The 25561-nt window shown below is 41.0% G+C and overlaps 1 protein-coding gene and 1 long non-coding RNA gene across 6 annotated transcripts in view; one reads left to right on the forward strand and one right to left on the reverse strand.

Moving 5' to 3' along the window:
• The window catches only part of LOC116445767, a 52903-nt gene extending 38388 nt beyond the window's left edge, over positions 1–14515 (reverse strand). For all 3 annotated transcript variants that reach the window (XR_004240878.1, XR_004240877.1, XR_004240876.1), the window contains exon 1: positions 1575–14515. This is a non-coding gene — a long non-coding RNA (uncharacterized LOC116445767). The remainder of the gene's footprint in view (positions 1–1574) is intronic.
• Positions 14516–14649: 134 nt separating this feature from the next.
• Positions 14650–25561, forward strand: part of USP47 (ubiquitin specific peptidase 47) — a 51690-nt gene continuing 40778 nt past the window's right edge. For all 3 annotated transcript variants that reach the window (XM_032112740.1, XM_032112742.1, XM_032112741.1), the window contains exon 1: positions 14650–14852. In XM_032112740.1, coding sequence (XP_031968631.1) covers positions 14814–14852 — 39 coding nt within the window. In that variant the 5' untranslated portion in view covers positions 14650–14813. The remainder of the gene's footprint in view (positions 14853–25561) is intronic.

The raw sequence follows: 25561 nt of genomic DNA on the forward strand, positions 1-25561 counted from the left end.
TGGAGGAGTTCTTACCAAAGAAATGTTTGGAATGAGAATATTTCTAAGCATTTTGTAATGCAATCAGCAACTTAAAATATCCATGTAACTTAAGATATAGCTCCCTGCTCAACCAAACCATGACTAAATATGAGACATCTTGTTCCATCTGATTCACAGAGTACATCTTGAGAATACTGTGATAAAAACTTTCTATACATCTATTATCTGATGTATTATACATGCTGAAACTATTTTTAGCTGTTTATACAAGTATGGTAAAGCATGCAGAATTCAAAGAATCTCCATGACAGATTCTGGAAAAAAAATTATTTCCTGAATCAACAGCTAGGATTCTGACCTATTCAGGGTACAGTTGGCCTCCCTCAAAAAATTAATTTAAAATACTAAGTGCTTCACCTTGCAGGTAGAGTTTAATGTATTGCAAACATCAATTAAAGAATGACTACTTACCTACACTGAGGTTTTAAAAGAGCTATTTTCTTTGATAATGTCCACAATTGTCAATGCTACACACAACCAAAATCACTGCTTAAAAGAACATTATTGTCCAAAATGAGATTTAAGAAAAGCAAGACATTAAAGAAAACAAAATACAAAGAGAAAAAAAGACAATTTTTTTAACGACTAGGCTGTTCAAACCAATAATTTCTAGAATAAATGACCTTCACTTGAACTATTCATCATACTTAAGCTTGCACTGAATATTAAACTACTTTCTCTTTATTAATTTCTTCTTTGGTTACCATTCCTGGCTGCAGTAATTATTTCTGCACAATAAGTAAACACAACAATACACATGGTGAAATAATCACAGAGGAGCCAAAAGTTAATGAAACCTTTCACCAGAGAAGTAACGGAAAAAAGAACCCCATATTACTTGGAATTTTGGGGACTGCAGGGTATCACTTGCAGAACTTCTCTATAACAGCAGGAAACCTTCAGAAAGTGCAACCCATCCAGCAGGTCTGGAGACCAAACCATTGGTGCTGAGGTCTTTGCATCCACTGATTATATGGATTTGAAGAGACAGCTTGAGAAAGTGACAAGCAACAGTAAATAGTAATAACAACGAGATTTGCTCCAAAAGCACATTCCTGAGCTAAACAAAAACCTTGCATACTAAACATGCACCTTGCATATTTTTAAAATTTAGAAACCAGGTTGCAGGAATAGATGATTGAAGAAAATGTCTTTATAACACCCTTGTTCAGTGCCTTTATGTAACTGCTCTGTTGTTTATAATCCTGTGGTTCAGTCCCACCAGAACCAGGCTGTGAAAACACTTTGTGCACACTACACATAAATCAGCCCAAGAAACAGGTGACTTGCCTCAGTGCTGTGAGTCGAACAGGCACACAAATCTGACTGAGCCCACAAAACCAGAGCTGTGGAACTGCACTCCCCATCAATCCTTCCTCTGGAACCCCATGCTGCCATCCCATCTATTCTCCCCATTGGAAAGCACACGCTCTCCCTTTCCCAGCACGTTGGATCTGACAGATCCATAGAAACAGGAATATGAAACCACTGCATTTCACACAAATGCATTTCACACAAAGTGCATTCAATACCTTATTTCTTGAATATTCACTTGCACTTTCAACAGCACTAGAAGTCAATAAGGCACTTGTGTTTTCTAGAATATCTGAATAACCAGTTCTTCAGTGGGAAGCAAAGCACTCTGAGTGTTTCACTAAGACCTAGAAAATAGAGGGCAAAGTTAAGAGAAGAGCAGCCTACCACTTCTGTTGGAGCTATGCCTTAAATATTTAAGAAGGTTACATCTGAAGGTTTAAAAAAGAATATATGGGTGGTGCAGATTGCTAGATGAAGGAGAAGGATCATGTTCCCTGCATACAAATGAAATACTGAATTTTAAATTAATATAGGGCTTTCTAGAAAATATACAAGTAGCACTAAAGAATTTCATTTAAGTAACTGCATTATTTAAATCAAAACCTAGTAGGAATTCTTTTGATGAAAAAGAAACGAATTTGCTATAAAAGATTAAAAAGACAAGTAAAATGTTTTCATAACACTTACGTTATTTTTGGACTAGTGTTATTTTTTTTAATAGCCAGAACACACAGCATTTCTTTGAGATACTCTAAACTCCTTTCAATTTAATAGACCCAAATCCAACATTCAGTTCAACCTTCTGCCTCTCTTTTTCTCCTTTCCCAACACAACCAACTGCACTAAAAGATTTGCTAGGTGTTCCTTAAAAATAAATACATTTTTAAAACAGTCTAAATATAACCTACAGTAAGTTATTGTAGGACTTCAAAGATGCCCAAGATGAACACATGTCATGGTACCAAGGACAATTCCTACAGTATCAGGAAAGAACAGCACAAAGGTTTTTCTGTAATGCTGACAAAATCCTTCCCTATTTAGCTGACTGACCTTTCTTTCCAATTACAGAACCTAACATTAACATTGAAACATGGTTGTTGAGCTTGAGTTATGCAGCTAGAACCTAATTAAACTATTCCCAGCTCAGAAATTAGAAAAAAGTATATTCTTATAAGACATCTTAACTGGCTGATGTTGTACAATTGAGCACAGAGGTCTCTGGATGTTACTGCACACGAGGCTTAGGGAGAATACAGACCTCAGTAAGATAAATCAAGCATTCCTTATCTCTGCTAGAGGTGTAATAATTTCAATATAAGGGCACACTTCTTTAAAATGTGCTCACTACATTCTACTATACTGAAATAAATCAGCCTTAACAATTGCCAGTGAATCCATGTAAATACATTCATTTTGGTTTACTCAGCACTGGAACAACAAAGATGTTTTAGTCTTACTAAATTCCTGGTGGGTTTGGTTTTTTTCCCACCCTGTTTTCTGGCACTGGATTCATGTCTGGTGTTGGGGAAAACTCAGTATCTGAATCACTTTTGACTATAAAGAAACAAGATTAATGAAGCAGTATCTGATCATGGTTTACCTCATTAAATACTTGTGACTTGGTGAAATCACGATTTTCCCTTTCCTGTGAAAACAGTACACCTGCAGGAAGATGTTTAGTTGATCCAAGTATTTACATATGCTTAGAAAATACGTGAAAATGTCACCAGTAGCTTTGAGTGAGGAAAGCACTCATTATCATCACTTCTAATGCTGCAAGGCAAACTGAGGTCTGGTCACTGAGTCAGTCTGCAGATACTCCCCTGCTTAATGAAGAGGTGGCTGAGGCTGAAGAGCTGTGAATGGTCTCTGTTTGCATTGCTCACTCTCTTGCTAGGAATTTCTCTTCCCCATCTCACTGTCATGCTGCAGTGAGAAACCTGACTCTTCACCACAGATTTCTCTGTTCAAAGAATCTTAAGAAAAATGTAAAATACCTCTACATCATAGGGGAAGGGAGAGGTAAGGACAGGGGGCAAAGGTTTCAACTTCTATGTGTGTCTGTTAAAGTTTGTTTCCTGAGCAATACTGGCAAAAACAACTTCTGGATTTAAAAAGCTCTGGTGTCTGATCAAAACTACCACATATTACCCAGTTTCCACGGTCTATGACAAGCTCCCTTATCCCATAGGCTTCCCTCGCTGAATTCAAGGCCCGAGCTCCAAGTTTCCATTCCCAGTCCTGTCAGGCTGGATGACAAAAGGGACACTGTACTGCTGCACAGCTGTTTATTCCAGTGGCACTGGCTCCCAGTAAACAACCAACAGAGCTGTCCTTATGCAATTTCCTGTTCTCCTCAAACCTCTAATTCTACCACCAGAACAGCTCCCAGCAGAGCCACAAAGCTCCTGGCTGCAAGGTGGCTCACACCTAGAGCTGCCCCTGTGATTCCATGCATTCGGCTCAGTTTTCTCAGCAACAAGACTGTTGTGGGAAAGAAAGAAGGCAGAGATGGATTGGTTCATTTAATATTAATTTTTTTGTGTTTTTATAAAAGATTTTTTAAATCAAACTTTCTCAATTATCACTGTACTGCAGTACCAGGAAGTAGCTTTATTGCTTTTGCCTTCTGTCCTATAAAAGCACCTGGGGAAATGTTTTGGTTCTTCCCAGAATGTCTTTGGGTGCAGAAACAAAAAAAAAGCAGCCAGACAGCATCATGCTTGTTCTTTTAAAGGTCTTTATTCCTTCTATGAGCAGCATCATGGTTATCCATGCATTTTCCCAGGCACACAGATTTTCTTTTATTTGTAGAGATTACATTTCATTTTCTCTTTTTCTCACTTTGTCTCTCATTATTTTCCAAACCTTTGGGATCTTTCACCTTGCCATGTCCTTTTCTGAGAAGTTCTTTATCATCATGCTAACCTTCAAATTTACATAACTTAAGCAAGTTTAGTTCCTTCTTCCAGGTTTAACTGGGAGAGCTTAGGAGAAGAGAGGAGTCTTGAAATTATGGTGAAAAAAATTTAGTATATACAGTAATTTGCAAAATTTGAAGTGTCACAAATTGCATCATGCATGGTAAAGACTAATGTTCACATGCATCTATGTCATGCTGTTCCCACACTTCCCACACTTGAAATTTCCATATTCTTTTCACGTGCTTTCTGACTATATGATCACTGAGCACAAAGAAACATTGCTAATATGCTGCTAGAGCATACTGTAAAAGTAGTCTCTCTGCAGACCCTAAGAGATGTGAATCTGTTCACATCAACCCTCTTAGCACAGTGATAGAGGAAGGTCTAATTGTACTCTCAAGAAAACTTTAAGTTACTGGGTTTTTTAAGTTAAATTGAGGCATGTTATAAATTCGAAGAAGAAAGAACATCAAGCTGCAGTTAACATTTCACAAAAGGATTCTTGTATCTAACTTCTTCTAATGTACAGATACATCCAGTTTACAGTAGAAGACACTGCCTGGGTTTTGAAAACCACAAATTTCCATCTCTGGGTTCAAAATAGCAGCACTCAACAATACTCTAATTATCTCAGGATTTGCATACTTGATTCAAAACTAAGCTCAACTATTTCATCTGTGACAGTGTAGACTTAGATGTTTGCTAAGTAGAAGTAAATGCAAATAAGTAAATGCAAATAAGTAAAGGCACTTCCCTTTTAGAAATGTAAGAAAATGCAAAATTGCTAATGAAATGTAAGTGGAGAGTTCTAAATCCTAAACCTCAGGTACTTCCAAGTTCAAAGTTGCAGCAACACTCAGATACACTGAACACCTCATGTATCTAAACAATAAAATACAGACTGCTCGGATGTACTGAAGAAAATGGTCAAGAGAACAACAGGACCAAACATAACCATGCATTCAAAATCAAACTTTTCACACCTCAAGACTTCAGACAGATGAGGTGAGTACTGCAGAAGAAAGTGCCTTGGGTTTGTACTTCATATCTACCTCTTTAGTTCTGCCTGTGAATGTCCCCCAGGTATGATGGTTTTAACCACATTTCTTCACACTGCTTATTAGCACCAAACTAACTCTGTGCTTGAAACAACACCTCACCCAACTACTGTTTTACAGCACAACACTGCCCAGAAAAAAGGCATTATGCAGTCCAAGTGCACTGAGTGGTACCATTCTCAGTCACATGATGGATTTTAAATAGCCAGTGCAGCACTAGTAACTACTCTGAAATCTCCATAAATAATCACTTTCATTGGAGCTTTTAAAAAAATTGCATGTCCACTTTATTTCTTAGTGCTTTCAGTTTTTCCCCTTCCTCAATTAAAAAGAAAAAAAATCAGCTAGTCACTTCATCCTGAGGTAGTGCCATGGTTTAAGCAGCCAAAGGACCAGAATCAGACTAGCAGTGAGGCTTTGAGAATTGTTTCTTATGCCACGAATTTATTTCCAAAAATTAAATCACAAAGGCATCTTCAAAACACCTTTGCATGAACATCATTTTTATTCATTCCAACATAGGAATTCTTGGTTTCATTACTTGTTTACTAAAAGCTGCCCTTTCAGTTTTCAAGAGGCATTATAAAAGTGCTGTTACAGCCAAGGAACATACAAAAGGACTCCCCTAAAGAACGGGTTAAATCTACTTTGGCTGTATAGAAATGTGGCAATCAAAGAGGATAAAACTCCTTGTATGTGGCTGCAGGCAAGAACTACCATCCCAAGGCTGCCAAGAACATGGATGTTATTATGAGGCAGTCAGTTAAAGCTTCATTAACCTCTTCATGCCTGAAACATGTATACTACCTTAGCAGCATCCTGGGTAAATTCAAATACATGAAAATAAAGAGTATGGGAATACAAAAAGCAGATTAACAAAAGACAAACTACAGTTTCAGCCTGTCTCTGAAGGAAGAGACTGAGGGAATAGCATAAAATAAGGAAGAACAGACTGAGGAATGGTCAGGATAACAGCAGAAAATTTGCAGTTAGAAAAGTCTGTTATCATCATACTTTCAGTTTTCCTAGGATTCAGAGGTCAGAACAGACAAAAACCCTAAAAGTCAAATACAACTGCTTTGATTATCTTTGTTTATAACTTCTTAGGCAGTATGGACAATAAGCCTCTGATGATCTGAGGCTTGCATTTTCTCCATTTGAGAAACCCTCCTAGATTTAAAAAGGAGAAATCTGCCATACAGCCCAGATCTGGGATGCAGAGCAGGACGGGAGCTTAATTGTATATGCAAGTTTTCTTGTAGGTAGAAACAAACCTAGAACATCAACAAGTTTATGGGTGGCTCTTATCCTAGTAGAGCACATTGCCATCAGCAACTCTGGAATTTGGTTTCCTGTAATTATTTCCATTGCTGGTGGTATCAAAAGCACACCTCTATGTGCCTGTAAGAATTTAAAATTGGTCTGGGCTGCTTAATATAAATCTTTTGTTCCCATAAGGAACACAAACCCAGCATCTATGCAAAGGTACACATTTCCAGCACAAGGAAGGGCAGAGATTAATTCCATATGTAAAACACTGTGGTAAATCCTACAGTACCCAGCCTATGATTATATCTCTGAGCCTGGCATTGAGATCCTTCTAATTCATGCACTCCTGCATTCCATGGATGCACCCCACATTAGTAACCAGCCAACCCCAAACACCCCAAAGAGCCCTCTTACTTTAACAACTGTATACAAAAGAATGCTCTGCTGAAGAGTTAAGCCTCAGGAAAGGATTTGGATTCAGTCCAAATGATCTGGAATTTGTCTCTACCTATCTGGACATCTCTGGTAGATGTGCTTACATGTAACAGGCCCAATGAACAAGCCTGGTTTACATCACAGGTGAGACGTAAATGGGCATGCATCTAACTTAAAACAGCTGGTACAATTCATTGCAAAGAAGTAACAGTATTAAAAGAAATCTACTTCCCATACTAACAGCAAATAGAAGATTCAAATTAGCACAAATGTCTGCAGCCAAGCCCTCTAATCCAAATGCTGAAGAAACAAATGCTCTCCAGACAAATTTATTCACAAAGGCAATGATGACAAGCAAGGACAGTAGTTACAAATTTTTTTTATTTTTTATCCCATGTTAATTCAGTTCAATCAACAGATAAATTCCAAACACTTGAAAGAAAAAGTCCATTAAAAAGAATTAAAATTGAGACACATGTGACCAAAATTATTGCTTTTAAAAACTACATTCTCTCAACACTCTTGAGTAGTGCTTTGCTCTACTCTTTCACTCAGAAGAGAGACTCCCAACACCACAGGATTACTTTATCAGTGTATCCCCCACACTCTGACAACTACTTACAGTCGGGTCTGAATACAAACCACAACAGCCAGGAGCCAGCAGCATTTCCTTATATATGACCCAAGCAACACAGGTGCCAGCTTGCTGAGATTTCAAAGGGCATTCTACCAACGTCAGGATACTCTGTACACAAGTCCCTGCCCTGACTGACTGGCGCTGTGTCCACACTGACATGTCCTGTGACAACATTCCCCCTGCCAGAGCTCCAGTGCTGGCAGCTGCTCTAGACTGGCAGCTGACATTTTAAATGCTATGTAAGACCTCTGGCAGCTCCCTTTGCTGCTGCCAAAAGTAAAGCTACATTAATTAATGCAAGAAAGAGCTCAGCAACCCCCACAGCAGAGTAGCCCTTAAAGCCCTAGGAGGCTGCAGATGTTCAGGACACAGCACATTGCAAAACAAGGACAAGGTTGAGCTCCGAGAATCATGGAGCCAGCAGCTGGTTTTAGACCAAGCCTCCCACCAGCTCTGCACAGACTGCCTAAAAGCTGCTTTAGAAAGGTCTCAGCACAGCCTGCTCTGAGCCCTGGCACGAGGAATGACGGCAGATGAAGAGCAACTCCTCTCCCCTCAGCGATCCTGAACCAGCTATAAAATAACCAGGTCCAGCCCAGTACTCCTCAAAATACAAAGTTTCTCCCATCACCAGTGGAAGAAAATTATCTGAGAGCACAGAGCAAAGCAGAGAGTGGTGTCAAGCACCGAGAGTAAGCACCATTCAAACAGAAATGAGGAGATGGTGCCAGCCCCCTCCTGCTTTCTAGCCTTGCCCAGTGAAGAGGCTGGCAGGTCTCCACGGCTGGGCACTGCAGAGGCCAAAGGCAGATCACATCACAGATCCTGCTGCAGCTACTGCCCTGGTACTCCATGCCATGAGACTTGAGACATTCAAAAGATGCCTTTTCTTCTCTCCTCTCAGTGAGGGGATGGGGTGGAGCCCAGGCAGCTGCGACCTACCTCTTTACACTGATTATCATGACACCTTACAAAGAAAAGGTGAAGAAAACATACTTAATCCAGGGGAAGGCCACCTAGGAAGTTAAATCTGGGAGGACGGAATGTTCTCTATGTGTTAGGGCATGCTGAGGATGGGAAACCACTTCCTGCTTGCCCAAAGAGCTGCAAGCAGCATAATTAGCACTCACTCAGAATATTAAACGTCACCAGGTGTAACCTGAAGGGTCACTGGGAACCCCTAATGCAAACCTGAACTATTAAACTCCCCAGGACCCAAGGGCAGCTATAAATACCTTGACTGTCCATCTGAGAGCTCCTGAATACTGAGGGCATACTGAATGCAGGCTACTCTCACACATTACAGACTTGTTTACTGCTGCCTTTGTGCTCCCAGGCTGACTATGCAACAGCAATTCCTCACATGCAGGAAGTGTTAATTCAGTGTTTCTAAATACACGGGCTATGTCACTGCGAGCTCTTTTGAAACTCTAAAGTAACTGAACCATGTTGGTGACTTAATGACTGTCATGGTATGCATTCAAGGCAACTCTGCTTCCTTCTTGCTTTCCCACAGGCAAGCCTTTCCTGTGTTGCTTTGCAAAGAGATTCCTTGCACCCCTGCCACCTCCCAGCCTTAGAGGGTTGGTTAACATGGGAGCCCACACGCCAGAAAGGATGCACACACTCCACCAGTTGCACATTTAAAAGGACAGCAGATTTCCAAGCTGCTGCACACATTTTAGATCCATCAGTGACAGCCTGGCCACATGACCAAGCCAGCGAACTCCACGTGAGATTTGCTTGGAACTCACAAACTCTACAAGATACCAGCCCACATCTCTTTCCAACTCTCACCACACAAAGTGGAAGTTGGCCTGCTACCATACGTGTTACTCGCAGTGACACCAGGAAGGTTTTGACAAGTGCATCAAGAGGTCAAACACCCTGGAACTGTGTTTTGTTTAGGCTGCTAATGCCAGAAACTGCTCTGTAGTTGCAAGCACACAAAGCTGAAAATTGTAAGTCAAGCTGGTAAAAGAATTCAGTGTTAATAAAGGAATCCATGGTCCGGCAAAACTCTCCGCAGTATTTCTACTTCTCTTTAAAACTGTAATTTGAGCTCCAAACTCTTTTGGGAATTTATACATAAGATTAATGCTCTCATGGAAAAGAAAACTAACTTCCTAAGCTAGTATCTGAACACTCGGTATCTTGAAACTAGAGTAATAAGATAATCTTTAACAAAAATGTTAATGAATCTTGGCTGCTGATTTATAATTAATTAAAATAATCCCCTACTGGTTTTGATTAAAAAGATCTTGTCATGAAACACCATATCAGAGGAGAGAAAAGCACTTGCCTGTTCATAAAGATTATGGCAGAAAACACTGCTTAACTGCAGAACACAATGCTTTGCACTAAACCTAAGTAATTTTTTCCTTAATCTCATTTAGTTTATCTTCAGAGGGCTGCTTACCTAGCTGTTACAACCACAAGACCTGCTACATTGGCCCCTCTAAAACAAAAGAATATGTTTTCTATACTGTACCTCCGATTTAATGTTTCAATTTTCCACACCATTCGCAACTCTTTGAAATTAATTTTTTTACTTTCTAAAACTCTGCTTCGAAATACACTTCTTTAGAGAAGAAAGTCTATATGGGGGTTTTAAAATACATATAATAGAAAATAATTTTTAAATTTCTTATTTTTAAATTAGTATCTTGATTCCAGTGCTTAACACATTCAAGAAACAGTCTAAAATAATAAAATATAAAAGCCTCTTAACAGGTGTAAAAGACTTCAAAATAATCAGTGTTCTTTTTTTAAAGATCTTAATTTGCTCTTTAGCCTTTTATTGATTTGTTTCATACTTAAGGAGCTAAGATCAAAGATATTATCTAGAAAAGGGACATTTAAAGATGCAGAATTCTGTAATTTTCTCCTTTTTACTTTTACTAAATCTATTTGTTCTTCCTTTTAGTTCTCCCCTCTTCTTCCCTCCATCCATATAAGGGCTGAATTTACAGATTTTTTTTTTTAACTTTCCTTGTTGAAAGTCTGGATGGTACAGGTAGATTTTCAGAGAAAGGCTTCAAAACTTGCTGTGCCATTGGGGAAAAGTTACTTGAGGCTCAAACAGCAAAGTAACCAGCAGTGCAATGAACTGCTGGACTGTGATATCCTGAACTTTCACACATCTCCTTCAATCAGCAGATGTGGAATTGCCAAAGACTGAAAAGGGAAGAGGCCTTGAGCTGTGTCTTAAAGTGCTGACGAGCTCTGAATGAACACTGCATCAGCACTGGCTACATTGCCCCTGCTGGCAAACACAGAATGCCTGGGATATTTTCATGATCTGTCAGCAACTTGTTGCCAAGGACTGCAAACTTCATGTTTAGGGGGTTTTGAGGGTTTGGTTTTGGGGATTTTTTGGTTTTTTTTTTAGTTGGTTGGTGGGAGGGGATTTTTTTGTGGTTTTGTTTGGTTGGGTGTTTTTAGCAGGACAATACAGAAAAAAACTAGCATGGATCTCCCACCAACAGCCTATTTGAAAAATCAAAAGTTTCAGAGAAGACATCCCAAATCAATGGCATTAGTCTACACAATCCTCTTTCCACAGGCCTTGCATTTCAAACAGGTAGGATAATACTACTTTGGGAAAGACATCAGTTTATATGAAAGAGCTAGATGGCAGCACTCCATTTCATTCTTAGAACTTTTTTCAAAACTTGTAAAATTATTTGTCAAATCTTGGGACAAGATTCAGTGACTTCTTACAGAGAAGGAGGAATGATTAGAGCACAACCTTTAAAGAGGTAACCCATTTCTACAGACTAATTTACAAGTGCATCATCCTTTAAAATAGAGATCTGCTATTTACTTCAGCACACTGTCATTGCATAACAATACTTCCATTAACCCAATGCATACATCAGTGTGACAAGCACTGTACTGACTGAAAACTGACACACTGCAGCTCTGGTGGCTCTTCTTCAGGTGGAAACTCTGAGCAGGTTTGACAATTAACAGCCTAACAAATTTACCTGTACCTGCAAATCCACCATCAATTGTAGTCTGAGATATGAATTTTTCTCCTTCACACTAATAACAAGTTACACCTGTGCTATGTTAAATCAGCCTTTAAATAAGGCCAGGATTCCCTTTATCAAAGTCGAATACTGAATATTCCTCTTTAAGAAGGCTCACATAAAGAGATTAAATACTGTAGCATCCACAGATTACAAAAGCTCCTGAAGATTTAATTATTAACTAGAGATTATTACTCCATTAAAGATGTTTCATGCACACATGCTACACTGGATGTTTGCACAGTTTTAAAGGTTGGCAGGAGGATCTAACGAAGTATTTCTTTAAAAAACAAACTCCTGATTCTTATCTAGTAGGTACATATTTGTGGTAGCTACCTCCTTATTCTAACAGAACAATATATTTCAAATAAAGTCATTGAGTTCTGTAACTTTTTCCCTTGTTAAGCACAAATGGCAGCAAAAAATAACCTGTAAGAACATAACATTTTAGAGAGCCAAAAGAACTTTCCAAAGTAACATCTCTGAAAGCTTCTTATCTGCGAATTCTGGATTCCTTTCAACACAGAGGAAGAAACCTCCAAGTCTGAGAGGTTATGTGGGGTGTGTCCCCAAAGTGTGGGGGAGAGGGGAAGTTACAGCAGACCAGTCAGTCACACACCGAATTGCTTTGATGGTTGGATCCCCTATATTGGAAGCTTGGCTCTGCTCTGGCTCTTCAACTCAAGCACTTGCTCGCTAATCTCATGCATCTTTGGACACCACTGGACAACTGGAGATCACCAGGCAGCTGTGGTCCTCCAAATATCTACAAATGTTGACATCATTTTTCACTTCTTCTGCAATTATACCTTTTCTCACACCTAGATGCTTACAGAAGTCCCCCTCAAAAAAAAAAAAAAACCCCAACTAAATCCCAAACCTTTTAATGCAAAACACAGACGATAAGCATTAGTAAAACACCTCTTTTCAGAAAGCCACAAGTTCATTAATTTCATACTGCCTTTCCTATTAAAAACCCCACTATTTTAGGTATTTTTTCCTCTGGTAGAGGGGTAGCTCTACACAACCCCATGCTTCACATAAAGTAAAGTTAACAGCAAGGGACTTGCAGGTTCGTGTCTCCGTACTTGGTTTTATCATATTAAAGCTCAAAGGTCTAAGATGAGGGGCTTTCAGGTGCAACATATTTTAAACATCCAGGGCAAGAGCTCCTGTCCCAAAGAACCCTCTGACCTTTGCGAGATAAAAAACTTGAACCCAGTAGGTTATATAATGGAAAACAGGTTAGAAATATACTTAAAAACTGCTTCAAGTTTTTCAGTGAGAGGATTTCTGTGCTTAATTCAATGAGTAAAATTTTTTTTTAAACCCTCAAAAATAAACAAACCACAACAAAAAACCCAAGCCAGAAACAGCATTTACCATAGCATATTTGAAGGATGAAAATAAACCACTGATGTTGTTTACAGAAATGACCATTTTGAAGCATTTTTTTAAAGCATTAATACACTATACTAATAGAAACACTAATAACATATCCTGATTGCAAAAGCTTCCACTTATCTCTGAGAAAGCAGATAAGAACCTGAGAAGTTACATACTTTAAACGTGAAAAGGGAGAAGAGATCATTCAATTTTACCAAATCTTCAATAGCCTCTAGTACAATGGGTTTCAAAAATTATCCCCAAACACAAAACTTCATGGACACAAAGCCAAAACCTATCCTCAGTACTTCATTTTTCCACAAGAGGACACTAAAATAGTAACAAAAATAGTTGTGCAGGAACCTACAGCTACCATACAGCGTCGTTCATTAGCCGAGTAGAATGTTTTTCACTTACAAACTATTTTGCAGTGAAGTAGATATTAACTACTTTTCTTCTAATGTGCATTGTAGTCATTCTAGTGATTTGGCTTTTAGTGAGGCACAAAAACTAGATATATTTTAGCTTGTTGTGGGCAAAAATCAACAATTAAGCAATGCCACAGAAATAGCCTTGCACTCCGCTTGAAAATGAACTATTAACCTCGGATTTACAGCGAGCACACCCTAAACTTCATCGCACGACTTCAAGGAACAACTTCTGGGCACCCAAAAGGGCTCACATGGCAGCGAGACCAGGCTGTGCTTACGCACCCGCTCCAGCCTGGCACCAACAACGCAAAAGAGCGAGTGAAACACACGAAATAGCCTCCCGTGTCCCTGCAGCCCGGCCTCCGGAGGGCCGCCCGGGGAGCGGTGCGAGGGGACGGAGCCCGTGTGGCGGGCCTGGCGCTCCGAAGCGCCGCTCCGAGCACGCCCACGGCCGGGCCGGCTCCGGGGCCGCGCTGCCCAACAGCCGCGGCCGCTCCTACCGAGCTCCGAGCCGCACCTGCGGCGGTGACCCGGGCGCGCTGCCCGCCCGCTCGCCTCCTGCCGCTCCACTCCTACGGCCTCAATTAGCTTAGAAAACACCCCTGAGATCATCCACTCCACCCCATGACCGAACACCAGCGCGGCACGTCCAGTCTTTCCCTAAACGCCTCCGCAGACGGTGGCTCCACCGCCTCCCTGGGCAGCCCGTTCCATTTATTCACTCCCTGCTCCCCCGCGCCCGCCGCAGGCCCGGGCGCCCCACGCTGTTCCCCGGGGCAGGATAACGTGAGCGGGGAGCGGCGGCGGCCCAGCGCCACGGGCGGCTCCGTGCGCGGGGCGGCTCTGGCCCTGCCGCGGGCTGAGGTTCCGCGCTGCGCCTCCGACACCGCCCCTCGTGCTCGGACAACACCGCGCGGCTCGGCCGAGCCGGGCAGCGGCACCGGGCCCGGGTCGGACTCCAGGACGCGCCGCGGCCGCGCCGACAGCGATGAGAGCGGGGGGCCGCGGCGGGCCCGGGGTGGGGCGGCTCTCGCGAGAACCGCGCCGGCGGCCATTTTGCCATGGATTGGCGGCGGGGCGGGGCCGCGGCGCTGCCCGCGGGAGCGGAGGAGGTGGAAGAGGAGGAAGAGGAGGAGGACGAAGAAGAAGAGGAGGAGAAGGAGGAGGAGGAGGAAAAGAAGAAGGGGGAGGATGAGCCGCGGGCGTCCCCCCGCCTCCCGCTGCTGCTGACGACGGCTCTCGGTTCAGCCTGCTGCGGGCTCCGCGCCGCGCCACCGGCCATGGTGCCCAGCGAGGAGAACCAGCTCGTCCCCAAAGAGGTGAGGCGGGAGGCGGAGGCGGCGGCCCCCGCGGCGGGCGGGAGGCCCGGGACGCCGGCGCCGACCGAGGAGGGGGTGGAGGAGGAGGCCCGGCCTGGCCTGGCTCGGCTCTGCTCCGCTCCCTCCCTGCGCGGCCCGGCGGGTGGGGGCCCGTCTTTGTGCGGGGCTGGGGGTGATGATGGTGCGCGGGGGAAGGGGCTGGCCGGGGGAGGAGGAGGAGGCCGGGGCCGAGCCCGGGCTGCGCAGGGCCCCGGGCTGCCCGAAGGCTGCACCTGTCCGTGCCGCGGCATGCGGGGAGCCGGCCTGCGCGGCGGCGGGGCCGGGCCGGGCCGCTCTGGTGTCACGGGGCTGGAGGCAGCGCGGCCGCTCCCGCTGGCCAGCGGGGACTGCGGGCGAGGGGCAGATTAGGCAGCCGGCCCCGGCGGCCAGGCGGGTCTCGGCCGAGGGGCAGCGGCCGGGGCCGGGTGCGGGGCGGCTCCGCGCCTCCCGGAGCGCCGCAGAACGGGCGGCAGTGCTCGCGGTGGGTGCCGGAGGGAACGGGTTGAGCAGCGGGTTGTTTCCTTTATTCTGGGCCCCTCATCTCTCCCCTGCTGTAGTGAGAAGGGGGAAGGCTTGGTTTTGGCCATAGGCTAGAGATAAGTGCCCGAGTGAAGGAGGAAGGCGAAGCCTCTGTCCTGCAGCGATAGGCGAATGACACGTGTCAACTTGGAGCGATACCGTGCAGGGGAAGGAGTTCGAGTGATGGCATGAAATGTTTGGGAACAGCTACTGGTAGAGTAGTATCAGCAGAAACTTTGTTTCCTGAGCAGGTACACTTGCATATTTTGCCAACTTTTCTGATAGTTTTGTTCTGATAAATTACTCAAACCCTTCCCGTTGTTTTTCGTCAAACGTCAGTGTTTGTTACGTTTACCTGTTCTGTTTGCGTATTCTTACGGGAAGCTTTGTCAGACAAGGGCTTCATTTTTGTGGAGCTTAGCGAAATGAGATGCTGATCCTTAAATGGTATTCTTGAGTAGATCTTGAAAGCAAATAACAACACTGAATATTAGAAACAATTTTTTGTACAGGCAGTTGTACGTATAAGCACAGGATATATGTAGCACAACGGTAACTTTACCTTTTCTTTCCTTTCTTAAAATACTAAGGTTTAAAGGACTACATCTCATCTTTTTACAGGAAACTGAAATCTCCAGAAACTTTAAAAAGAGATGGAGTGTAGTACCTAGTATGCTTAAATACCAGCTGTGAACCAAAATCTTCAAAAATATAAAATCAGAAACGGAAGATAGAGTAGCCGATACACTTAAATATTTCATTTTAAAACCAAAGAAATATATAGATAAGGGAGAGTGGCAGGAGAAACATTGTGGCAGTAGCTGTGGTTAAGTGGAGTAGACAAGGTGGTTAATAAAAGCAGCTAGCCAAGGCCGTGATTTTAGTTATATGTATTAATAGTATCCCCCTTGGCTTTAGAGTTGTATTCAGAATATACTTATGATTCAGATGTGTATTTTTAACTGACTCATTGGACGAGGATTTTGAATGCACTTTCATCTGTGGGGGGGGGAAGTATGGGCAGAGGAAGATGAATATATGTGATTATAGATATGGATATCTTAAACAAACAGTGTGAAATCTATAAACTTTGTACATTGATAATGCTAGCAGGAGTTGCTTTTTCTCAGCAAGTTTTTTCAGGTTCTTTATTGTGTCTCTATGCATTTTTAAAGTAAATGAAACTGAACAGAATATTAGTGAAATCAAATTGAGAAAGAAAACAGATGAACTATTTGTGTTAAGCCCATCTGGTTATATCTATATATGTATATATGTGTGTGTTATAACAGAAGTTTATCTTCAACTTTTCCAGTGTTTTTCAGTATATCCTCATTTTTATTTTAGTGATAGGGAGTTTTAATGAAACACTGCAGCATTCCCATTAAGTCCTTTTGAGATTCATTAATAGTCCCATTGCAGAGAGCACTGAGTTATGGGTAAACAGAATTCTCCAGGTCTCTGAGTTCTCAACAGCCTGCTCCTAAATATTCCTATTATGCCCCTAACAGCAGTTGGAGGCAAAGCAGATCGTTTGGAGTTTCAGCTCTGCCCTTTAGGGATGGATAAAGGATCACAGTTCATGGGTTTTGGCCCTTCCCGGTGGGCTGGGTGGTATCACTTGTACAGCTCACTGTCTAGTGCTGCTTCAGAGATTTAACCTGGGCTGTGAACCAATATCTGCTGAGATGACTGCGCAACCAGATTTTCCTTGGCATTCCAGTGTAAAAGAGCAAGAAGAAATGTAACGTTGTTTGCTTTAGGCTGGTTTAGGGAATGACTAATCATCCAAAGGAGTGGATGGGAAAAGGATTTTGGTTCTTGTCTACATGATGCCTTGGTAGATAAGTGGTAGGAGGTGTCTATAACACTACCAGCTTGTGTGTGCTGGAGTGGAAAGATGGGTATTAAGTTGATTATGAGTCTTCAGTTTGTGTTTGTCTCCATATTTTTGTATATGCTAACAGGAGCTCAGATTGCTGTTTCCGAAGTTAAATTGCTTGGATTTTTTTGGAAGGAGTAAGATCATGTTTTCATGGATACAAAGTGGATACAAAGTTTCGCTGCTGCACTTCAAATATCTTTTATTAGTCTCTTGTGAAAAGTTTTCTTTTGTTCATTCCATAGCTTCAGCTGCATTTCTGAAGTCCAGGTAATCAGTGCCTTGTTATTTTCTCTTGCTCATAACTTCGGGATAAAGTTCTTTTTCCTTTGGAAGAGATGTATTAAAGCAGTTTCTAATAAACCGGTGTAGGGATTTTGTTTTGCATAAAGATTTTTGCCTGGGCTATTCAGGCATTTACTAAGTTCATTCTTGCATCCCTACTGCTGCCTAATGCTTTCCCAACTGTTCCTGTAAGAGTGTAACCAATAATTCCTTAGGGGGGGGGGGGGGCAGTGAGAGACCCTGTTCACTGGATCTGGGGTTCAGTGTGAACTGGTCCCTGTATCTTTTCCTTCCAATCCTCAATTACTTTGCTTTCTTCATCTAAAAGATGAAAAGATTCAATTTAGTTTTCTTTTATAGCCATTAAACAGAAGGCATTGAGTAAAATACAGCTCATTGCTGCACCCTGATAGCAAAATTTGAGCATATTCTTTAAAAATTGCTGTATTAATAAGTGTAGATTTTTACCTCATTAGTCTAGTAAAGCAGTAACCCTGGGAAGGGAGGGTGAATAGTATGAGCAAGATAATTATGGAAATTAGAAGAAAATTATGCTATCAGAAGGGAAAACCTTTTTATGACTTTCAGTTTTTCTTACAGGAGAAGTTGACTTAAAACTTATTTTGGGAAAATCTACCTCAAACAGAAAATAATGAAATATTCTTTTCAACACAGTTGATGAGGGAGATGCTGGTGTGTGTTTATAAGTTTATAAGCGTTTAATATAAGTGAACTTTACAAAGACTTATCTTGAAAATCAAGATGTATCAGAACTTAGTGAGTATTGGTCAGAATATGAGAAGTATGTTCTGCTCTGAGATTTTTGAAGTGTTTGTGCTACTGATCAAGTAAATACTGTGCAGATCCTTTTTCAACATGTTTCAGCATGAACTATCCAAAGTACACCTGTCAGAATATATATATATATACACACATATATACTTTGTACTTGCTATTAAATCAAGCAAGGCAGTGTGAGTTCCCTCTCAGCTCACTAATGTGAGTCTTTTCATCCCTACACTAATGAATCCATTTTAATCTTCTGCACTGAACAAACCAAATGTGTCTCTTGATGGATATCATTCTGACTTCCTCATTAGAAGAGCGGGAATCTGATTAAGATATTTTGCAATTCTGTTAAGTAAAGGGATGCTGTTCTTTTCTATGCTGATGACATCCTTGTTTTTTCCTTCCCATGTATTAAAAGATTCTACAAGTGGTTACAGCTTGCATAATTTATCAGTTTTTCCTGCTTTCCTTCTCATGTGCTCCATTAGAAAACATAGAGGTATGATTGTGACAACTAGAGAAACTGACTAATTCATTGACAGAGAGAGTATTTTGGAAATCAAATTTAGGAAACAAACAAAAAATCCACATGGAATTCCACCAAGTAATTTGTTCCTTGCAGACAGACACTTTCTGAATGATGTTCACGTGGTTACTGAGTTTGGTGAATAAGGCTTAGGAGTAGAATTCAAGAGCTTTCCCTGCATTTTCCCAGCCATTGGGTTTTCCAGTCACCATTTACTTTCCCTTGCTATCATCTGGGTATTTAATCTGCAGCGTAGAAAGATGATCAGGGTGAGGAACTATCAGCACCTCCAGATCATCTGATGAAATGTTTTTGCCTGAGAGGTACCAGCTGCCTGATGGGCAGTACTTGGTACTGGAGCCTCAGGCTGTAAATGCTGCTTGCTGAAGTTACTACTCAGTAGAATAATCTGACACCCAAATAACGAAATACTCTTTTTTTTTCCTGCAGTAATACATCTTGAACATCACCACAAACAAGAAATGCCATTTTCTCTACTGTTTTGTGCGTCACTGGTGATTAAAATTTCGGAATCAAAAGCATCAGTAGTAAAATTATAATCCTTGATTAATTTTTTTTGTGCAGCTGCACACTCTTTTCTCAGACCAGTAATGAACTTTTTCGTAAACTGTGAAGCAGTTACCAGGAGGCAGAGATTTGTCAGTGTTACATTCTGCACTCTTTTGAGCTCAGAGTATCAGTATACAACAAAAAAGTTTTCAGTGCTTTGTTTGTTGCCATTATGAAATAAAGCCCACTAATATTATTTTCTGTTCTTTTTAAAACTGATTGTGGTTATAATCAATGCAGCCTTTCATCATAGTTTTAAAATGTTAGTTGTCCAAACACAAATACTGATGAAAATTACTATTATGCAGCCTCTTTTTGCTGATAGAATGTATTGATATCAATATAACGTTAAAACTTGTGGTGATTTACTGAAATAAACCAGTACCTTGAATTTGTGTTACCTTTGAATTACGTGTTTTAGTCTTGTCAGAATTAAATGGGAGTGGGGCGGGGTATTATTTTAAACCTTTCCCCTCCTGTGCATTACAGTTGGTACTGTAATACACTATATGATGTACAAATGTTCATATATCCAGTCACAGCTTCACTCTTTTTGTTGTGTTTGAAAATATGTTAGGTTTTATGTAAGAAAATAAGGGTGAAAGTTATGTCTGAAGAAAATGGAGAGATTGAGTTACATGTACATATTCAGCCTTTTTATTCAGTTTGAAGAAGTTTTTCATTCCTTTGTGAACACTTAAAGTTGCTATTTTACAATTTGCCCTTTGAGATTTAATGTGGTGTACCTTCGGGTGAGCTGCCTATTTTGCATTTTGTTTTTTGTTTTTGTTTCATTTCTTCTCTTGAATGAAGTATTCTCAAAAGAATGCCACTAGTTACTGAAGAACTGATAATTGTGAATACTAGTAAGTCACAGAATTTTTTTGTGAAGTTCTGATAAAATAACGATGAACTTGACCACAGTTTCAGGCACTATGAAATGCCAGGTTTTTTATTTTCTTTGGTTTTTGCAATGTTTGGCATGTAGTCAGCTTGCAGTGAGCAAACGCTCTTGCACAGCATTGGCAGATGAAATAATTTCTAAAAAGGATGTTGTGCATGTTCTAAAAATACTAAGGGGTGAAATTGGTACAGATCACTTGATTCGATATAATTGTTGAGATTGTGATCACAAGGATGCTTTAGGTGCTTCTGAAAAATGGCAACAGATTATTTTTAGATTGGCATTTCTGTGAATAGCTTAGAGCTGGTTATCCTGCTGCAGTTCAGGTGTAGCTTCTCAATAAGCACATGTGATGAAAGCTGCCTCAGTAACATGAGCAAGTGTGCTTGAATTCCTGAGGATTGGTGAATGCTCTAGTTTTGAAGCTGTATGAGAAATATATTTGATATAGTGTGAAAGTTTTCAAGTAAATAATGTCTGAATGTGTAAATAGCATTTTCTGAAGAAGTTTGGCAGCATACTACAGGAGCTAAAGGAATGGAAGGCAGCCATGCTCACTGATTTGTGTAGGTATTGGGTTGAGACCAGTAACAGTGAAGGAAAAGAAAAAATAGCAGATACAGAAACTCTTAAGTAGTACCTGGTGTTTGTAAATAAAATGCTTTCATCAGTTCATATATGGAAAAATTGTCTAGATCCTTTCTTACATACACATTGTCATCCTTTTTTCCTTCCGTGGAGACATTGCTCCAGAGTTCCATGTTCTCCCCTTTGTGGCAGTGGCAGCAGGCAGAGTTTCTGCCCAGGTGCTTCCATTCTGAACTGTACCCTTCATCCTGTGCAGAATTGCTAGAGAGCTGCACAAAGAATCCCTGCTAACGTGCCTCACTATTCAGCTTCTGTTTTTCCTTCCCCAGCAGCAGCTGGACAGCTTAAAATTTGAAAGTTGTTAAAGAACTAAAAACTATGCCTGTGGTCATGTTTTAATGTCTAAACTGTACAGGATTTTAATTTTTTAGCATACATGTCTGTTGGCGATTTCGTAGGGAAGCAAACCTTCATTTCAGAATTGTCCATGAAGAGAAGACTCTTCTGAGTACTGGTTTTGCTCAGACTCTTAATTTGTTTTTATGCTAATGTTGTATTTGTAATTGAATCCAGCAGAAAGTCCTTTAGAATAGGAGCAGCATAGGAAAATGTTACCCTAAAATTCGTACTTGAAGAAATGGAGGGCAGGTCCATCCAGTACTCCTGTGATTCTCCATAGGAAACAAATGTTGCAAGTATTGATTAACCTATGAAAGTGTAGTAAGTGTCTCGTGGTGTTCTCATATCCCCCTTTTTCAGCTTTTTTGGTTTTTTTTTTTTTTGAAGGAAAAACAAGGAGCATGCTGATTAGGAAGGTAGAGACAAATTACAAGCAGGGAAAGCTGTATAAAGATGAGGCTGTTTCAGATCTGAATGTGAAGGTTATACTGTAATGAGTGTAGAGAGTCTGGCAGACAGTTTGCAAATGTAGAGAGCTTCATTGACATTTAATTCTCACAATTAGTGTGGTTACAAAACCTTTTGGAAGCTCAACAACTTTGGGTCAGAGGAGGAAAGGAAATAGGATCAGCTGAAATTATAACCTTTAAGAGAGTGAAATACTCAAGATGTCCAGTGGTTAAGAGAAAACTACAGATTTTTAAACTAGTCTTTGTTACCCCTTAAGGAAGCTTCGTTAGAGTTCTTGTGTGATCTGCAGGCATGACCAGGAAATATTTGCACTCTTTTGTTATTGATGGCTGCTTTGTTTGACTTTTTTTAAGGGAAGTAATTAATCTTGAATCACCTTAATTTACCATATTTAAAAGGCCATGAGGAGATAAGTGTAAGAAGACTGGTTCTTCAGGATGTCCTTAGTAAGGCATATTTAAAGTCTCTTAAAATAAGAAAAATACCTTCTGTAAAACTGAAAAGTGGATATTTTGGTCTCTAGTTCAGCTCTCCCCAGACACGTATCCCCTCACACTATATCTTTTTTTATAGTCTTTGGAACAACTTCCAGGCTTGAACTTATTTCTGGCCCCACCCCAGCTTTTTTTGCCTTTCCTATTCTTTTGTGTTTTTTACAAATGACCCAGTAATACACAACAGTAGGAACAAACTCTCAAAAGTAAACACTAGCTTCATAACACACTCTTTATTTCTGAGGCATAGGGTTATTTTTGGAGACATTTAGAAAGTTAGAAGTATTAGACTTTGAAGTGTCTATGTATTATAAAAATAATTTGTCCCTATGCATTTTCTAGGAGTGACAGTTGACAGCTGGCATGCAGCTGGTTCAGTGAGGTGGCACTTCGGATTCTTTTTAACTAAATTTTGTTACTAAGGAAGCATTTCTGAGAAGGTGCCTTTGAAAAGAATAATCTACACGAGGAAGAGAAGAGAGTAAAACATACACCCCATTTTCTGAAGAGAACAAGATCACAGGGGCTCTGCTGCAGGACTGATTTTGTATCTCCTCTCTGAATCGGGTTATCCCCTGTAGGAAAGCATTTGTAGGGTTCACTTGGGCAGGGCCGTGGGTGTCAGTATGGCCCACCTGCCTTTTGGGATCTGCAGCAGTTATCCTGTACTTATAGCGGCTGTCAAGCACAGGGAGAGTGGCATGAGGGTGGAAGCAGTGGCATTGCCACAGCAGTGACACTTTTTGCTCTTCTAGGCCTTTCAGAATAGAAGGGGGAGTTACTCCTCTTGTCCTGTGAGCAGCACTGCCATTTACAGACTCACACCCTACCTAAGGATGGAGGGTCTCATTTCAGTCTCTTAGGATACCACAGAAAGTTGCAGTTATGTCCAGGTGGTGTTGGTATTTAGTGAGGTAAGCACTACTACATATAATACATGCATTTAAAATACTCCTACTCCTCCTCTGCTGGTCTTATTAACTCTCCTGAAAACCCCCCAACAAACCAGGGAGGGGGCAAAGGTTCAATAATTAGGAAAATGGTCAGAGTCAGGATATCTATTCCTGAATTTTGATGATATTTTATGCTTGTTATGAAGCAATTTTCTTCCTTACTTGTAAAGGGACAGAAGAACTCTAGTTTCACTGGCTTTAAAACGTTGTTGGATTTTGCCTGAAGTCTCCCCAGGTATAATGAAGAATTTGAAGGGTGGGGATAAAGTGTGTTATTGAGGTACTCAAAAACCCAATACTTTAAAAGTCAGTCAGATTTAAAATTAAATGATTGTGTCTAAAGGTTGTTAAGAATTTTTTTTGCTTCAGGAAACATTCCAACACAAGATATATCAAGTTAACAGCTGAAAATGACTCTGTTTAAGACCTCCTGGGATCTGTGTTTAAAAAAAGTGTATTCAGTTTGCTACAAGTGTGCTATAAAATACATCTTTGTAAGTGTGTTTTGGTTCAGGCATTTGTAACAGGATTCTAAGTGCACTGTTCTGTCAATTAACTCAGACTAGGCTGCAGCAAAGCACCTGTGTTGAGTAACACCTAAGTGCTCTGACAGGATTCGTTTAGTAAACTGTATTTTAAAAAGAAGTTGCTTCTTTCCTCTAAAATAAAGCCATATGTTAGTCTGAGACCACCTGCTCAATGCTTCCCTCATTCTGAATCGCCCTGTAATCACCCTGTGTTTACTTCCTGGGGAGTGACCCTGCTCACCTGGCTGTACCAGGGAAGTTTGCCTCTAAAAAGGCCTTTGTTGGGCTTTAAAAAAACATGGAGCATGAGTAGCTCTGGTGAGGGTAGGAGGGGGTCGTGGGTTGTAAGGACTCTCTGAGTCCATGGTTAAAAATCACAGGGTAAAAAGAGGGGAAATGGTGGGAACAGGTGGAAATGGTATCCCGGTGCTCACTGGCTGTTCTCCCCGTGTTTGCTGTCTATTGGAAAGATCTCTGACCTTCACATTTTCTGCAGAAAGCAGTGCTGTCAACATGTATCCAGTGTGGTGGTTAATGGATTGGACCTCTTGGAATAGGTGAAAGAATTCCTAAATTATGATTGTGGGTTCTCAAGGAGCTGATTTGTCGTTCCCGAGAGAGAATGTTCAAATAGGCTTCTGTTCAGTTGAACTGATGTTGATGTCTGAATGTTTCTATGTGATTATGTTTTAGAAGTGAAAGGTGCAGACCACTTTTGTGTCATTGAAGCTCCCAGATTTCACTCATCCTTGTAATTGCTGGAAACATGCATCCAGTCAGTTACACAGACCTGGAATGTGCATCCCAAAGTTTGCCCAGCAGTGACATGACAGGCAGTAGTCACTTGTGGGCACTTCATATGGGAGTCTTAAGTTGCTGAAGCTACATTAGATTTGAGAATTGCTGTCTTAGGCTTAATGATCCAAGTAATTCTGTGAGTATAAGCTTGATGTCTGCCGTTGCTGCTTGCTACTGATCTCCTTGTCTTTCATCTCTATTGCAGTGATTGGTGAGAATTATTTACAGGGTGTGGACATGTAGAATCTTCTCTAGTGGTGGTCCTTTTAAGTCTCAATAGGCTGTTAACTTTACTTGGCAGTCAAACTTCACACAGCTGTTGGTTCAACTCTTGACCTGAAACTTGTGATTTTTACTTACTGTCTATTTTTAACTGTTGGAAATATTGGGATTTGGAAATATTGGGTAGAATCTGTATGAAGTTTGACCTTAGCTTTAGGTTTCACTTTCCATCTCTGAAAATAATTCTATAAAAATTAAGCAGGAGTTAAAATAGTGAATTGCTGCTATAGAATTTTAATTAACTCAGTGATTCAAGGCTGAAAAATAGCAAGCCACATCTAAATGCAGTGTTAAAACTACTGCAGTTCTACATTTGAATATTGTTGTGACAGATCTAGTAACACTCTACTTTTTTTGTTTCTGTACTTTCAACAAATACAGAACCTATATGGTCAAAGCAAATGTCTGTCTTGCAGATGGCACTAATAACAATGCTGCCTTTGTTGGTATGTACAGAAATACAGCTTGAATTGCTTCAGTGCAACAACATGCTTTGTGCTCAGCAACTTGCAGGTGCAGATCTTTAATGGAAGAAAGATGAAATATTTTTTAGAAAGGTACATGGGGTGTAAATGCTTGTGTAGCACAGCCCTCTAGAAAGTCCACCCATGTCAGACTTGTGTGTTGATTGCATGTTTGTATTGTAAAGTCTTTGGTAAGTCTGCTCTGATAGTCAGAAATCT

Source organism: Corvus moneduloides, chromosome 6 (genome assembly GCF_009650955.1).
Source record: "Corvus moneduloides isolate bCorMon1 chromosome 6, bCorMon1.pri, whole genome shotgun sequence".
Classification (NCBI taxonomy): Eukaryota; Metazoa; Chordata; class Aves; order Passeriformes; family Corvidae; genus Corvus; species Corvus moneduloides.